The 18,956-nt window shown below is 35.3% G+C and overlaps 1 protein-coding gene across 6 annotated transcripts in view; it reads right to left on the minus strand.

Moving 5' to 3' along the window:
- LOC145683952 (uncharacterized) overlaps window positions 1–18,956 on the minus strand; it is a 304,183-nt gene that overhangs the window by 146,921 nt on the left and 138,306 nt on the right. For all 6 annotated transcript variants that reach the window (XM_081755666.1, XM_081755665.1, XM_081755663.1 and 3 more), the window contains exon 3: window positions 1,499–1,594. In XM_081755666.1, the coding sequence (XP_081611792.1) occupies window positions 1,499–1,594 (96 nt within the window). The remainder of the gene's footprint in view (window positions 1–1,498; window positions 1,595–18,956) is intronic.

Raw genomic sequence — 18,956 nt, forward strand, 5'->3', positions numbered from 1 at the left:
ATATTCATGACTTTTAATAAATTGAATTTTTTAATAATAGAATGGGATATTTGTATTCTACTAACTCGATGTATGTTCTCTGCACTTTGCACCCCCCCCCACACACACACACACAGAGAGAGAGAGAGAGAGAGGAGTTGAAATGAGTTGATTTTGAGTTTAACGTCCCTTTCAGCAGCGAGACTATATAAGACGGAACCAACTAATTAATATGGAATCCGAACTACATGAGCTCCGGCTGGGAATCGAAGTCAGGTCTTACATGCCAAAGGCGGGTATGCTAACCGCTTAGTAACGAAGGAGTTCACAGAGGAAGAGAGAGAGAGAAACACTGTGTAAAATTTTACTTCCCAACTTGAAATATTAGAAAATTTTCCTGTTCCCGAAAGCTAATTGGAAAATTATAATTTGTTGCTGACTAACTTTCCTCTACAGAAATTCAATTTTGTAGCTCTATGTGCAGTTAAATATAGTGGAAAATTTTCCACCTAACATCACTATACATAATATTCAAAATTATCTGGCTTCTGAAAAGTTTTTTCCACTTGTTTCTACATCGTGATGAAAATTTTCCGATCTATGAAAATTCCTTTCACTTGTTTCTACAGAGCAATAAAACTCTCCGATTCACAAAAAGTTGTTTTACTTTTGCTTCAAAATGATGAAAATTTTCCGACTCATAAAAAGTTCTTCAATTTTTCCATATAAGAGAAAATATTTCGATTCATGAAAAATTGTTTCATTTGTTCCTACAATACATACTACTGAAAATTGTCTGAGCCAGGAAAATTTTTAGATTCTTTAAACGATCTTTCACTTTTTAACATTTCTATACATGAAATCAACTAATTTTATGATTGCTGAGGAATTGTTACTTGATTACTGATATTTTTTTTAGAACGGAAAATTTTCCGGAAAAATATAGCGGAAAATTTTCCACCTCACATCACTAGACACACACGTAGTAAGTAAAAACAATTAATATGCCTGTAAAACAATTAATGTGCGTATCTTAAAACTAACTTAACCATTCTTTTTCTGATTAAATTCTAACCCGAAATTATGTATCATATTACCCTATTCCCATTTAAGAAACTTGACCTTAATTCAAAATGGCAGATTTCAAGATGGCTGCCGTCAAGGTCATACCTACCATACGACTTCCCCCTAGACCTTATATGTATCCACATGGTTGTTCTTCACTTTTTTTTATTAACACTCCGTTTACAAAGATAGTAAGGGACTTCTGCAGTAATCTCTAATAACCATATCACAACACTTAAAAATTATTTTTTAACGAATAGAAAACATGCACCATGGCAAAAATTTCTGTTATCACAAATAATGCATATATGTCCTCTATCAGAAACAAAAAAAAAAAAAAAAATCATTGAAATCGGAGCCGAACATTTGGGTGATATCCCTTGCAAGTTATAATGCTATTAAGCGATTAACTCTTAATTATATAAAAGTGGATAGGTTAGTGGGTCCAACTCACCGGGAGGAAGTCCAACTGGAAAGACTGGGTGATGACAATGTGAGATCGTCTCTTCGTAAGGACTCCTCCTTTCTGTTCCCATGTTCTTTGTAATCTCTGAAAGAACAAAAAGTTTGTTACAAAGATAGTGTCAGTTATCAGTCACAACAATTTTAACAATCTTGAAGACACTTCAATCAAAATGTTACAAACATATGCTACGTTTCTTTAAAATTAAAATATCAAATTTAAATATAACATATGCGCTGGAAAAGCATGAAATCATTTTTTTTCTAAATTTTCAGCCTTTCTGGTATATTGTGTACGATAATATGTATTATATATGTGCTTCTGACAAGTCATAAATGTAGTAATAATCTAAAACACAATTACATAGTTTCGCTACCTAGTATAAATATATAATACTGGTACAGTTCATAATAATTAACAGCATTTGGCAGTGGCGCTCGAAGAAAATTTTCTAGAGGGGCATCTGGATGGTTGCTATGTTACGTCTGGTATTTCTTGTATTTAATATACGCGTACGTGGTTTGCTCTATTATGTGTACACTTTCATGAACCAGGGGGCCCGGGCCCTCCTCGTCCTTCGGGCGCCCATGACTGCATATGTTGCAAGTTATGTATGATCTCCTTCCTTCTATGTAATTCTCTTATTTAGGTAATTTATTGGTTGTTCTAATTGCCATATATATATATATATATATATATATATATATATATATATATATATATATATATATATATATATATATATATATATATATATCGAATCTGACTCATGTAATCACAAAGGTAGCATATAGAAAACCGATTTGTTCTGGTGTGAGTGAGCTTTGAGAGTGGAAGTGTAAATGGCAGAAAGTTTCACAAATAAAACACTCACAAAAGGGCATCAGTAGACACAAAGTTGTCATCGAACAATAAAAAGCTAAAGACGTCATCAGGTAAGAAGATTTTCTGCCAAAAATAGATGGAAAATCTTTGAAACTGTACTCTGCTCAATTACCTTTCTAGCCTCAATACCGTTGTCTTATTACTTTTAAATTTACCTCCCCCCCTTCTCCTCACTTTCCAACTCAGGTAAAACGAAGTTTTACAACAAAGTTTCGAACAGCCCATTATGTCCTCTCCAAGTCCTGGTCATAAAGGTTGAACGTCTATGAAAATACGGAACATAAAAACCAAAAGATGAATCAAGGAGCACGTTCGATTTTAGCGTTCACATGAAGGGTTTGTAAATTTGAACGAATTTTCTGTTAAGGGTAAGGGAGCCACAAGACAAGAGAAGTTGACCACACATATCAAAAAGTCAGAGGCACCATAGTTAAAAGAGTCAATTGATGCAGAAGATAAACAATAGTTCATGAACATTGATGTTGTTGGTTAAAGTTCTAATTTTCGGTTATAATTGACGATTTGGATTCCACGCTTCTTAGCTTTTACACTGGCACTGGCGCCCGCAACGTCTAGGACCTAGTTTACTTTTGGTTTTTATTCTGTATTTCTTACTTTAAGCATCGTTGGTGTTATTGTAATTCATATTATATGGTTGAGCTTGACTGGTGTGAATTATATCTCTTGAGTTTCATCACTATTCACGCCTACGATTTGGACTCACTTCTTTTAATCCTAATTATCTTTGAAATTGGAATGTTTAGGATAAAGCATTGGGACTCCCAAATTGTCAACTCTAAATTTTACACTCTTCGTATATAAGAATGGAATAGGAATATTTCAACCCAGTATAATCAGTAATTATGGATTTTGCGACCATCTTCCCAGAAACAACAATTCTGCTTCGTAAATCAAATTTTAACGCCTACTGCCTTGTAACTGCAATATAAGGTGTAAAGAATTATTATTATCTATATATTATCTATATACTAAAATGCTAGAAAAGTTTATATGTTTGTGGACGTTTATATATTTGTGGCAATCCTTTCGACAAGTTCTCGAGAACCATAGGCTCTAGCAAGATATCGTTTTCACTAATCGATTGCAAATTTTGTGTAGATTATTCAGCTCTAATTGAATATTTAAAAAATATGGCCGTTTTTCTTTATTACATTTTAGTGGTACATTGGAAGTGTAGATTAAAAAAAACATCATATCCTACGAGTTATACATTCCAACATCACATATTTGTATGCACGGGATGTATATCTCTCAGGCGTTTGTTTCATGGCCAAATGATAATGAAAAACGAAGGATAGCCATTTCTCCTAGCTAAGATGAATCTTTATTGTTTGGAGTGTTTTGCCCTATGAACACCATATATCACTGACATTATAATTAATTGTGTGTGTAATGTATTTGCTCATTACATACTGCAGGCAAGAAGAAAGAAAATACTGATCATATATGAACTAGAAACTCCAACCGGAAGTAGACTCTAATCTTGCAAATAGTGCGAGATATTGAAAAAAAATAATTGAAAACAATCAGTCCTTTATGGTACCTCTTGATTTTTATCAAGATGTCTTTGATTTGTGTCTGTAAAGGAACATGTACAGATGTTATTAGGAATGACAAGGAGATTAATACTTATATGTTAATGATGCACTGTGCAGAGAGCGCAGGTTCAAATTATTATTATTATTATTATTATTATTATTATTATTATTATTATTATTATTATTATTATTATTATTATTATTATTATTATTAAAGTATTCCGCCTGTTGGGGTGTCTCAGACTAACGAAGAGGTTTTTTTTTTTTTTTTAGGTTCGGGCCCGGAAATACTTCTTCCACGTTTCTCGATCTTCTACTTCCTCTTTTAACTACCAATATTTTCTTCTATTTTTCAAGTCGTCGATCAGTTGTGTTCTTCTTCTTCCTATTCCTCACTTTCCTTCCATTCTTCCTTCTATGGAAGTATGAAGAAAACAATTTCTTTGCAAGATGTGACCAACCCAGTTGGCCTTCCTACGAAGAATGCTGGCTAAAAGCGTTCCAGTCTTTTCTACTTGCGTTAATACATTTTCGTTTGCTACTTTTCCCGTCCATTTTATCTTTTCCATTTTCCTCCAACACCATATTTTGAAATTTTCTAAATATTTCTTCTCTAACTTCCATAATGTTCAAGTCTCTGAACCAAACAGTTCAATACTCTATACGTAACACTGGATTATCTTGTTTTGTAAAGAATATGGGATAAAAATAAAAGATGAAGGTGACAATAGTTGGAAATAAGGGAAGTTGTCCAATTATAGAAGCAGGAAGGGGAGATAATAGAACAAGAAACTTTATTCAGTACTTCAGTGATATCATTACTAAAGATGTGAAATATGAACTTAAAGATGAAAATACGCATTTTGTGGGTGATCTAATAAGCAAAAAATGACTAATAAAATGTTTTGTGTGGAGTACAGTATAAGGTCAACCGAAATACTGTACACCTCTACATATATTTCGAATACGGATGTTGATGTATTTGAAGTAAATTGAGTATAATAAAAGAAGATGCGTGTTATCTGAGGAGGTTATAGACAACACTTCATTCCAGAGTTTCCGTGTGTACATCATCATTTTTATAACAGAATTAGTGACCTCCAAGTATATGTGAAATTTTTCACTGCGATACCGGAGTAATCGTAGCAAATGTATTTCGAACGGTACTTTTAAATTTATTAGTTGTGTGGTAATGAGTGCTGGTAGTTTTGTTTTTGATATACCCCACCCACAGTGAATTACAACACAATGATAGATAGGGACTTCTGAGAGGCCAGTCCAGAGATGCTGGTAACTGTATATAACCCAGGTCAATCCATATGTTGGGAAACACTTCATTTAGATATTGTCTCACGACAAGCGAATAATATGCCGGTGCAGGGCCGTGCTGGGATACTAATGAGGGCGGTGGACAAGTCTACTCAAAGGGCGCCCATACAAACGGGAATATATATATATATATATATATATATATATATATACAGTTGGCGTATTTAGGGGGAGGGCTTCCGGGCTTAAGCCCCCCAAATCTTACTTACTATAGTAAAGTATATGAAATATCTTGCAGAATTGTCACATTTTCAGGCATAGCCCCCCCGAAATTTAGCAAAGCCCCCTCCGAAACAAAATACAAAATCGTAAATACGCCATTGTATATATATATATATTCCATGAAAGAAAGTATAGATGCCTTTCTATATCAAAATCACCACCAAATTTGTTTTAGTATTAACGTAAATAACTAATTTGTGGAAACCTTGAATCGAAATCCTCTTTACTAGAGAAAAACTTTTTAGTTCCTGTAGTAACAGTTCTGTCAAATAAAAAGAAGCTAAATGTATCAACAATTTAATATAGCTCTATGGCCTATGGACACAGGAGGTTCAGTGCTGCATTTACCAAAGCTATTCATTGATTTCCGTCGTTAGCCTACTGGACCCAGTTTCTACTTTATATTTCAATCTGTGTGAGAACCATTTTAATATTGTCCTTCCATCTGCGCCTCTGTCTTCCTAATTTTCGTTTTCCTATTTGGATTTCCAGTTTGAATTTTGAAAGCGTTTCTAATTTCTTCCATTCTGGCTACATAACGTGCCCATTTGAGTCTCCTAGACTTGATGACCCTAACAATGTTTTTGTAAACGGTATAAAAATATGCAGTTCATCGTTATGAAGTTTCCGCCATTCCCGTTCCTCTTTGATTTCGAATATTGGTTTAAGAATTATGTTTTCAAATACTATCAGTCAGAGATTTCTCCTCAGAGTCAGTGAAAAGTTTCGCAACCATACAGCACAACAGGCATGATTATCGTTTTATATTTTAAGCTACAAATTCCTCAGCAGAATTCGCAAAAACAAAAGATTTTTAACTGAATAATAACACGAAATCCCTGCTTTCAGTTGACATCAAATTCTTTTGTGATTATGGTTTTGGTCAATTAATAATGATTCTAGATATTTGAAAGTATCCACTTTGTCGAAAGGAAATATCATTTGGTATTTTAACGCGTCCATAAAATGCAGTATTACGATCCAGACAAACTTCCATTTATTTAGTTTTCTCTGCATTTACTTTTAAGCCCATATCTCTGCAAGCGTTAAATAAGATTTCTGCCTTCCTTTCTATTGTTCTATCATCTCCTATTAAAATTACATCATAAGCATACGTCATAACCTGGTAAATACAATTCAGATCTAGGACATGATTTCTGTCTTTGATTTACCTTATAGTGTTCTCCAGAACAAAGTTAAGTAATAATGGCAACAACGCATATCCTTGTTTCAGGCCATTCTCAACGTGAAAGCTCGTGAACAAGAATTTCTCTACTCGAACCTTACTTTGGGATTCATTTAAACATATCTTAATTAATCTACCTTTTTCGGTATTGCAAATTCTGTAAGCATGTTGTACAATGTTTCCTTCCTACCCTAGTTTAAAGTCAATAATTGATCTGCCAGAATATTGTATTCCCATTTCTTTTCAAGTATTTGTTGAATAGTAAATATCTGGTCGATAGTTGATCGATTTTACCTACATACGCTCTGATAATCTCCAATAAATTCATCTGCGTATGGAGTCAATATTGCTAATATAATGTTTAAGAAAATTTATTGGATGTTGACAGAAGAGAAATGCCTCAATAATTATTAAATCAGTGTTTTTGCTTTTCTTCTGAACTGGAACAATGATTGATTCTTTTCACTCTTGTGGTAAGTCCTCCTTGTTCCAGATAAGGAGAATGAGTTTGTGTATCTTGCTCTACAATCCTTCCCCCCAGCTAAAATTAAGTCACCCAGAATTTCGTCTACACCCGGAGATGTGTGTTTCTTAATTTTTTAAATACTGATTTCTATTTCTGTCTGGTTAGGTTCTGGAATATATGGTTATGCTGTATGCATTTCACTTTCTCCACATGCATTACCTTTTGCCTATGTGTTAATTAAATTGTCAAAGAAATCTTTCCATCTATTTAAGATGCTATCCTCATCAGTGAGAACTGTTCCTTTAGCTTTCTTTAATAATAAGCACGAATTGATAGTCTTTTTTTAAAGTCTTTTGATGCATTTATACGTCCGAAATGTTTTTATTTTTTACTATTATCTTCAAGTTAATTAATTTTAGCTTTCAAAAATCGCGTCTTTTTCTTCTAAAAGTTTTGAAAGTTTTCCGCCAGATGGCAGTGAAATTTTATGTAGTTATTTCGTTCGGATTTTGTAGCCAACGCTATTTCTTCTGTTTTCTCTTCTCTGCTACTTTAGTGCATTCCTGGTTGAACCATGCTTCGTTCTTACGTATTTCTGCGTGTCCCAATATTTCTTTTGCTGAAATCTTAATGTTTTCTCTAATTTCAACCAAATATCCTGAACACTAGTGCACTCCGAACCTTCTAAAACCGAGAATCTATTCGACACTTCAATCTGGCTCCCCTTTCACCTGACTCTCCTTTAATTTCTTTATATTAAACAGCTTCGTTTTCAGATATTGAATATTTCCTTTATTCAACGATAGTCTCTCTCTTATTATCATAATTAACTCCTCTGAACGACCGAACATCAGTTGTGCTAGACTGTTTTCTTCTGTCTCCTAAAATGTGATCTATTTGATTATGTGTTTTTCCGTCTGGTGAGGTCCAAGTATATTTATGAACGTCGCGATGTGGGAATTTTGTAATCATCACGATAAGGTTTCTGGATGTTGCAAAGTTCACGAATCTAACGCCGTTGTCACAACCTTCCTTATGCAGACATTTATTCTTTATAATCGGTTTGAAAATACCCTCTCGTCCTACCTTCGCATTGAAACCGCCTAACAGAATTTTCATATGGTATTGCGGGAGATGATCAAATACCCGTTCTATTCTTTCGTAAAAACTGTCTTTTATATCATTATCCTTATTTTCTGTTGGGGCATGTACATTTAAAACAATAATATTATATCACCGACCCTTAAGAGAAGTAAAAGAAAATCTATCATTAACAAATTCAACCCATGTAATTGCTGATATTACGTATTCGTTTGTGAACGAAAAGCCCTGATCCTAGTTAGCAATTTTTAATTCGTTCCCCATAAAAGAACGTAAAATTTCCTGACTTGACTCCTCCATTTCCTTCTTATCTAACTTTCTGATATCCCACTAATTCCATCTTCTATTTCTAAACTCATTCGTTAAATATTTTAACGCGCCTGCCCTATAGAGACTTCTTATCTTCCATGTGCCAATTCTTATGCCGATTTTACTTTGCTGAGTTCGTGCCAAGTTGTCAGTTCTGATCCGAGGATTCTGCGAATATATCTGAACAATCCTTTTTTTCACAGGATGAGTTGTTAGCCCCACACCAAATCCCCAAGCTGGAGGATCACCCCTTGTCTGTCCCCGACTGCTTATTCAGTATATTCGTAGCTAATCTCTATATCCCAGAGGCCTTCTCCTCGATCCACAATCTGAGGACGCGCCGTGCCGTGGTGACAGGAAGACCATATTTTACGGAAATTAATATAGCTATATTTTAGAATTACAATAGGTACTGATTATCCGAACACTGATTTGAAACACACAAGAACAATCAATATGCTCGGATATATGGATGCATATTTAGACTGTGAAAGCTTCGATGCTGTAAAAATCGTAAATTAGAGACTAGTGTCAATGTAGTATTTCATGAATGCATCCGAACTATTCTTGATGTATCACGTTGTTTCGTTTTATAGCTACATAACTTATAATATTTCTGTAAGTGATTATACTCTTTACCTGTTCTCTGCCAATAGCAATTGTATGAATTGTAAAGGGCGCCTTGTATTCTTTAACAATCACTATTTAAATTTATTATATAAAGCTGGTACACAGGATAACTAAAACCACTTATCTATAATGTGATATTTCGTAGGGCGCCTTATGTAAAGGGCGCACTGTACCTTTCACGGGTTCTTCATCAACAATAACTGTATGTATTTATTGTACAGAACTGTGCTATACAGAAGAGTAAATAAAGTCGTTCATCTTTGATGTTGTTTCGTAAGCGCCTAATGTAAAGGGCGCACTGCGCCTTTCACGGGTTCTTTACCAATAAAACTATAAGAATTTATTACTGAAAACTTGTACGTTTATTTATACTGTGATGTTTCGGAGGGCGCACCGGGACACGTCCCGGTGTCCCGGTGGGCCAGCACGGGCCTGTGCCGGTGCTTCATTCTGCTGAAACCATACTCAATCAATAAGATTTCGCACTTGCAGATGAGGGATAAGTCGGTCTTGTTACATGCTTAGGTAGGTTATATGGCTAACAGCATTATCAAAGAAATATGTGCCGAACAAGAGTGTTGCAAATATTTCAGCCTGAATCACCACACAGGTGGGGTTCCGTTCCAACTCTTCAAAGGAGTGGATTTTCTATACTCCACAGGAAAACGTTTCTCTCGTTTGCTTTGAGGTAGATCACACACACTCGACGGGAGTGTCTGTAAAACATTGAGCAATAGTTCACTCGAGGCTTATTTTATCCTGTCGTCATCACTTAGTTAAAAAAAAAAAAAAAAAAAAAAAAAGTGAGAGGTACTTGTAATGAAACATCCTATAGTTACAGCACTACCAACTCCAATGCAACAAATATAGAGTAAGCCTTTATCTCACTTACTGGGGAATAATGAGATTTTCAGCTTATCCTGTATAATTTAGAGCAGACACTTAGAGATCACTAAAGACTCATAAAACAACAAGAAACATCTGAAATATGGATATCAAAAGATATATATATATATATATATATATATATATATATATATATATATATATATATATATATATATATATATATATAAAATTAACTAAATGCAACAAAACCCCGAGATATTATTACAAATGTTGGTGAGATACAAAAAATATTGATGATAATTAAGTAGAGGAATAGGAACTAGTTAGGATATATTTTAAGAAAAAAAAAAATTTGTTAGGTATGTGATACGTGGCGAGGTAGAAGGTAAAAGAAGGACAGGAAGATTGCAATTGATAGATGATCTTAAAGAAAGGATTTATTAAAAGGTGAAAACAAAGATATTTTGAGATAAAGAAGGAATCTTTAGTTGTAAACAAAGGACGAAGTATGAGGAACAATTCCTAACAAGTTATCTCGCAGTGACACCAAAACACTTAACGAAAGTGATGAAATACAATGTGCATCTCTTATAATTACTTCTTCGTTAAGAGGAGTTATTGCATTCTGTCCAAGTTCGCTATTGCCATTTAAATCCATGGTAATCTATTTTCGCTCTAATTCTCTTATCATGTGAGATATCGTTGTGCTCTTTTTTTTGTTAGATAGATTAAATTGTATGTAACAGTTGTCTGTAGTTCTTTCCTCCAATAAGCATGGTAAAATAACTTTAATTAATAAAAGTATTAATAAAATATCGAATTGACAGCTTGTCTAGCAATTACTCTTCAACAGAGAAACAAATTGTTGCGTAAAAGAAAAAGTAAAAACAGGGATTTGTAGATTGTACCTTTTGCTAAACGTTCCTGAAATCAAAATCTATTTTAAATGCATATTAGCAAAACTATTACGTAAAAAAGAAAATGGTACGTTAAAAAAAATCTAGCCAGCATAGGCGGCGTTTGCTGCAAGCATAGACCCACCCACTTTCTGACGTCAGCGCGGAGTGATACTATTCCTTGCAGTCTGCCTCACTCAACTTCTTGGAGGCGCGAAATACGAGTTCACTTCGTTCGAAATCGGCTGCTTATGTCACGTTCGGGAATCCTTTCCTCTGTTGGTAGGTTTGTAATCTCCGAATTCCAGGGCGAACGCATAGTGTGTTTTTGTTTTGCTTCCGCACTGTGTTTGTGCAGCTTTGAAGAAAGTAATCGTTAGGAAAATGCCATCTCAGAAAAGGAAGAAGAGCGGCCTTTATCTTTCTGCAAGAAGGAAGAAAAATCGAGGCGAAAATTTAGCTGCCTGGAGGGAACGGACAAAGTTAAATGTCATTTGTAAATTTTGAAACTATTGACAAAATTTTCTTCTTAATTTTTCATTCATTACTTGGGTAGATTTTTAATTAAATTTTTAGATAAATTGTTAGTTTAAGATTTTGATTTGTAATTTAGTGCGCCGAATACCCTAAATGTTGATGGCTTTTCTATCAACTGGACGTCTTCAGCATAAAAAATCTGTCTTTCTTTTATCAAGTATATCACTGTTATGTTTATCACTCATCAGTAAAGACTATAAGTATTTTGATACTTTGCCTATGCGAAAGAAGAAGTAAAGAGCTTGAAAGCAAATTGTAAAGTAGGCGAGGGTGGTCGCATAATTCACAATCAGTAGCGTACCGTACGTAGGAATTTATTTCGGGGGGTCCAAACTCCAAATGAAAAAAATGAAATCTTTTGAGTTTTACGTCCCACGGTTATGCCGGTTAGGCTAAAGGAGACGGTGATAATGAGTAATGAATGAAATGGTGGAATAAAGAAAGTGGGAGGAAACGGGAGAACCCCGAGAAAACCCACGAGCACGGTGTTTGTCCACCACAAAGTTGACTTGGCGGGGGCTGGGATCGAACCCGGGACCCCAAGCACCAGAGGTGAACGCTCTACCACTGAGCCACCGCGGGCCCTGATTAGAATGCGACGAGCGTAACCACTCATTCCACCAGGGTCACTGTATAGTATGTAATTGACTTGTATTTTGCATATTTTTAGTGTTATATATTTTACTATGAAACATGCTAATATAAGGCAGAGGTAATATTATCAATGGTTATAATTCTGCTAGAGTAAAGCAGAAATATCAGGGCAGCAACAGTCCCTATTGGCGAAACTTTCCATTTCTCTCTGAAAAACCATATTTGCCCATCTCCAGTTAATGATGATAAGTAATCATATTCCATATAATACAATTTTCACAAATGAGAATGAAAGTTCAATTAGCTTCAAATCATAATAGGCCAAAATTGTAATAATGGGTATAATGATAAATAACAAAGTATGGAGATTAGAAGTTTGCCCCAGAAGCTCCCTGATTTGACATCCGTTTCACCGTTCCAGGTTTCTAGGGGTGGCCACTGATTTATCAATGAAGACTGTAATACTTAGGGATGGGCACGATCGAGTTTTCTTTGAAACTCGACTCAACTTGAAACAGATATCTTTGAGCTCGACTCGAAAACTCGGCTCGAAAAATTTCTTCCAACTCGACTCGAATTTGTGTCAAGTTTCGAGTCGAGTCGAGCCAAAACGAGCCAATTTGAGCTAAACCCTGTGTAGTTCCAAGTACTCTCATCAAATATCCTACATAAACAGTATAATTATCAATGATGATGATGATGATTATACTACTACTACTACTACTACTACTACTAATTATTATTATTATTATTATTATTATTATTATTATTATTATTATTATTATTATTATTATTATTATTATTATTATTATTATTATTATTATTATTATTATTATTATTATAACACTGTGTATAAGCATGAAAGGTCGGCGGTTTGGACTGAAATACTTAAAACTAGTTGACTATCGATCTCGGTCTTCGAGGAATCTTCAGGAGGCAAGGACATCGGTCACGAGGTTCTGGGTTTGAGTTCCGGAGGAACAAGTATTCGGGCTTGAGCCAAAAATTGTTAAAACTCATAGAGCGTCGGCCAAACATGTTCATAGCTGGTCGGCCCGAGTTTAGGGTTGTCAACGGCTTGATGATTAGCATTAGATTTTTTGAAAAAGAAATCATGCAATTTGGGTGGACTTCAGCCTGAAAGTCTCAAACTCCGTAAATCTTCCACTAATTACGGTTGAGATGATATTCTTGGGTATAAGGAATGACCCAGGAAAATCAGTTCACGGGGATTTTTTTCTGTTCCTGAGTTGGCATTTATGTGGGACATATGCTGAACTATTAGAATGTAGTCCCTGTGCCGGTACCAGAAAATACATAATTTTCTTCACAAATATTGGTAATTCATACTTAGTATCGATACCAGTACCCTCGTTCTAATATCAATATTTGTAAACTGTATGCACTTTTGTGTAGAAAGTAAAATGTATAAATTCTGAAGGGAAAACATTGCACAGAAACGTTATATTCGTATGTTAACGTACTTTTTTGTATGTTGTGGAAAGTGACCCCAACTATGGGGTTACTTTTCACCAAAGTTTATACTTCAGTAACTATGGTTATACTGAATGTTTACTAATGAACTTATACGAATGTTTTCCACACACATCTAGCTATAATATGTTTAAAATACAGTGTTCTAAATCATTACGTTTCTAAGTTACATGCGATTTTCTTTAAAATTCCTTAAATCGTGTGCAAAGTAACCTTGTCTTACGGTACCTGCAAAAGAGATATAACCACTTTGCGCATGTCTTTTTTTTTTTTTTTTCATCTTGTTGTTTACTATGTAGTCATTTAAGGGAAATAATGGACCCAATACAAAGTGTCTGTTTCTGTGATATGAGACTTTTTATTGTAGTTCAGTATGTAAGCACTTTATTTAAAAATATACATATTTACTTACCTAATTTCGTTTTGATTTTCAGAAGACGACTATATGTACAGTGGCGTCACTAGGCCTTATTTGGGGGGTTAAAGCCCGGAAATTTCTTCCAAGCTCCCCTCCCAAATCTCTCACTGAAAATACGTTATATACTGAGAAATTTATTTCAAAAGTAAGATTCTAACACGCCATCAGTAGACTCATGATATATTGGGTTGTCTTCTTTTAGCTTCAACAAACAGCAACGCGTTCTGTATAGAGTTCTCAATGTGAAGTTCAGTCTTCGGCGAGCGACTACAGATACTTGTTGATGTGTTAGATTTAGCTGAGAAAAGCAATAGCTATTATGATTATGACGTAATCAGTGGTGTATTTAGGGGGACTTCCGGGCTTAATCTCCCCCCACGAAATCTTACTATAATAAAATAACTGCAATATCTTGCAGAATTTTCACATTTCCAGGCAAAGCTCCCCCACCCGAAAGTTAGGAAAGCCCCTTCCGAAACAAAATCGTAAATACGCCACTGGACGTAATTATGCTTTTCTATCGTATTTCTCACTTGGAAATGCTATGTGAACTGAACTTCTCATTCCTTTACTTCTTAGTTTCCGCAAGGTGAGGTCTCAACTATAAACTATCTCATGCGGTAAATTTTAGATGGATAACTTTTAAGAAATTTTATATGTTACTTATTATTGCCTATTTTTATCTTATTGTATTACTATTTCAGGCAGGTCAGAAGTCGAATATAAAAGTAAGATTGCTGAGAAAGAAGTTTTTCATGAAGTATTTTTAAGAACTGAATGAATCGATGAAGTACAAGAATGTGCATTTCCGCAACGATAAAAGTGAAACAAATAAACATGACTATGATAACAAAAATATGAAAGCGTAGAGCAGCAACAATATTCTCCCCCCCCCCTTCCCTCGCCCAAAAGCGAATTTCATTGTGTCCTTGATTGAAGATGATTCTAAAATACTAAACGGAGTTTTTGGGTTGTTGGGGAATATGCCCCCCTAAAGATCTTCAGCCCCCCAATAAAAATATTTTAGTGACGCCACTGTATTAGCATTTTTTGCGTGTGAAGTATTGTGATATACGTTTCTGAAATTGCATAGGGCATAGCGTTCTGTGCAATGCTTTCTTACAATGGGAGACTAAATACAAATCTTCAGGAAACGCAACACAGCAGTTCTCATTAGGAAGTCCCTTCATCTTTTTGATAAACTGAAAGGTCTCCTCCACAGCTGGAAACCGTGTCAATGGACTGTGGAGTGCGGGAATAATTTTACTATCTGTCCGGCAGGTATCAAAAGTCTGCGTGCGCGTTTCTAAGAAGAACCTGTGTTCACACGTTGTGAGTGTGTGTGTGTATTTGTGTGTGTGTGGTATGTCGCTTATTCATATCTCTAGCGCTGTTGCAGAGTACAGGGTAGTTTCGAAGTCGACTACAATGCAACTTCATTGCCATTCAAGCATCGCGGAAGTATTGCAGTAAACTGTCCCAGAAGTATAGGATTCATCGTTTATGCTGAGATCAGTGTCTGTAGGGATGTCAGGAAGGTTCACTATGATTGTTTTCAAGCATTGAAAAGTTTTAAAAGCTTATAACCGAAATTTACACGTTTTATTATGAGAACTATTTTGGGCGGAATTTCAAGGTTACCATATCTGATATGAAAGAATTGTCTAAAGGAAAAAAATAATTCAACAAGAAAGTTAACGTTCTGTACGAATTCTGCAAGAAGAACAGTAAGAAATTTGTAGTATCTTTTGTGTGAATACGTCACGTATATGAGAATGTGGTAGAATTTTCCTAACAAATGAGAAAACAAGAGGAAAATGTTTAAGTACCGATAACGATATTTAATGCAAAGTGGAAACACTACAGGACGAGTTCGACTGACAGACGAATGGCCACACCTACACTACCCTTCTCCCCGCTCCCAGAACACTGAAATCTGACATGCTCGAGAAGTAGTGAGGGCTCTTAAAGCTTGGCTTAGGTGTATTTTGGGTAGACCCATACGAAGAAAGAATGTGAAAAAGAAGTAAGAAAACACTTTGGTCGTGTATATATATTTTGCATCCATGTTTTAATATATTGCATGATTTGTCAGCGATAAAATGAAGCAGAAAGATCGTATCTATAGATTTAACGTCGGTTCGCTATGAAAACAAATTCATTTGAGTGTACCAAACAAATGTATACAAAGAAGTTGATTAAGCCATCCATTATCCATTAGTGCTACAAACACATGCTAAAATTATCTCTCATCTTCCCACTCTTACTAAATTGCTTCCGCTATCTGAAAACCAAAACACCTGTATAGAACTTGCATGTGCATATTTCTTCTTATTGTGACGATAAATTGAAACATGGCGATTGAACTAGAAGAACGTTAATGAAATTTAATATTTAAAAACTGAATGATTTAAGATCAAAACTAATGAAAATTAGAACAAAAGAAGTGAATAAAATATCAGTAGTACCAGTGGAAACTCTTAAGAAAAGTAACAGTGGTAAAAATTAATATTTTACCGCTTTGAGCTAAAGGAAGATACCTTAAATCTGTGTATTTTGTATGCAGTGTGTAGCGATAAAATATGTACTAATTCCCTTAGCTTGTTACGAGAAAATTTTAATTTATATTGTTGTCCCTTCTCACAAGAACTGACAAGTGTTCCACTTTATCATTCAGAAGGCCTATGTTTCAGAGTAATATCAAATCTTCAGCCTACATCAACCATATCTCTGTTAAACAAATACAGTTCTGTTAAGAAAGTCTACAAATGTTAGTTGAGTTACGAAATTGGGGTAGGTGGGTTCTGGACCCAGTGGACCCTCCATCAGGGCCGTGCCATGGAAAATGAGCGCCCGGGGCGAGAGTATACGACGGCGCCCCCATACATATATTCCAAACAATTTTTCGTTTCTTTTTTCTCCCGAATTTTTCGCCCCTCTTACTTCGGCGCCCGGGGCCGTCGCCCCGCTCGCCCCCGTCCCACGGCACAGCCATGCCTTCCATGGATGCGCTCCTGGACCTATTCTTCGTAACTTTGATGTTGCACAGTATGCAACGAAGATCGATCATCAAGCATACATAAAAAAAAAAAAAAAAACTGGGATCGAACTCGATAACATTTTAGAGTTGAGTGAAAGAGAATTTCAAATACGCTTTGATACAGTTCTATTCAGCAATCGAACTTCCATACATAAATTTTTGATATGCTTGTTTCCGGTCATGATTTTTAATAGATTCCTTATGATCTCTATCCCAAGGTTTCTAAGGTGAAAATAAAAAATTATATCTTTTAGTTTTACGTGTAGGCTAAAGGAGATGATGATATGGATGGATCAAATGGTGTAAAAGTAATGAAGATAGTGGGGGAAAACAAAAGAGTTTCGTGAAAGCTCACCCACACAGTTTGTTCACCACGTGACGAGAGCTAGGATCATACCAGAAACCCCGTGCATTAGAAGTGAACGATCAACCATTAAGCCACCGTGGATCCCATATTAAATTTAAATATCATACAACGCATACTTACATAAACCTTTAAATTCCTGTTGATATATACAAACCTACAGATTTCTAAGCAGTGGTGTAGGCAGAAATTGATTAACAGGGTTTAAACACTCAATCACATATCTTTTCAGGATAAACATGATTTTTGTATCATATATATATATATATATATATATATATATATATATATATATATATATATATATATATATATATATATATATATATATACAGAGTTGATTAATTCGTGTGTCAATTTCATTTGTTCACTGTGCAAAAGTGGTTGGAGGTAAAGCCGTACAATTTGGTGTAACTTTAGACGAAGGACATAAGTTTTGTTTCGTCATAGAAGCATGTCACTTATACTAAAGATTAAAGAGATATAGGGTCAAAGATCAAATTTCGATTTTTTTCCTTATGGGACTGCAATGGTAAATTCCGAAAGAGCATGAAAAAAATGTAAATCGAAGTGATAACAAAGAAATAGCTGCATGGTATGATTATACGTCGTAAACCGATAAAATAAGCGTCAATCAAGTGTCAAGGTCAAAGGTCACGGTCAGATCAAGGTCACAGGTCACCTTCAAAACCCATTTGAATACACTGAAAAAAAGCAATGTTCTATCAAAACATGTTAAACATCAAAATGAAGCAGCGGAACAGGCAAGAAACATTCAATAGTAGTATGAGGTCAAAGGTCACAGGCAAATACAAGGTCAAAGGTCAACCACAAAAATCAAATAGTCGCTGGGAAAGCAGCAGTTGTTATAACAAAAGGACATGTTGAACTACGAAAGAAAACAGTTGAACAATCAATGAAAAATCCATACTACGCTGAGGTCAAAGGTAACGGGCAAATACAAGGTCAAAGGTCAACCACAAAAATCAAATAGTCGCTGGGAAAACAGCAGTTGTTATCATAAAAGGGCATGTTGAAGGCCGAAAGTTAACAGTTGAACAATCAAGTCCAGCACCTCCGTTTGGCGTACAATAAAGTTGCAAGCGTGATGAACCAGCGAGCTATGGCACCACGGGGGACCTTGACAATAGTAGGCGTGGCTGCCTCAGCCGCTGATAGAGCACACATTTTGTGCACAGTCTTAGAGACGCCACTCGTGTTAATATTAAGCAGTCAAGTGCAGTTGAAGTCGAACAAGGACAAAACACGAGAGAGACATTTTGTGTCTACACTCCAAGTGTATCGATTTATTAGTTAGTTTGGTCGCAATTCTGACAAGGTACGTATTCTGAATGAATTCTTTATCGGCAGAACAACGAGCAGATTTAGTGGAGTGGTACATTCAGTGTGGTAAATCTGCTTCAGCTACACGACGAAGAGCTCACGCTGAGTGGAACGTTGTCATAAGAAACACCCAGATATATCGTCTCTATAAACAGTTTCGCAGTAACTGTTTCCATACAAAACACCTAATGACGAGGAAAACGGCTGGTAGACCCGCAACAGTAAT

Source organism: Thermobia domestica, chromosome 4, assembly GCF_964235325.1.
Source record: "Thermobia domestica chromosome 4, izTheDome1.hap1.1, whole genome shotgun sequence".
NCBI classification, from domain to species: domain Eukaryota; kingdom Metazoa; phylum Arthropoda; class Insecta; order Zygentoma; family Lepismatidae; genus Thermobia; species Thermobia domestica.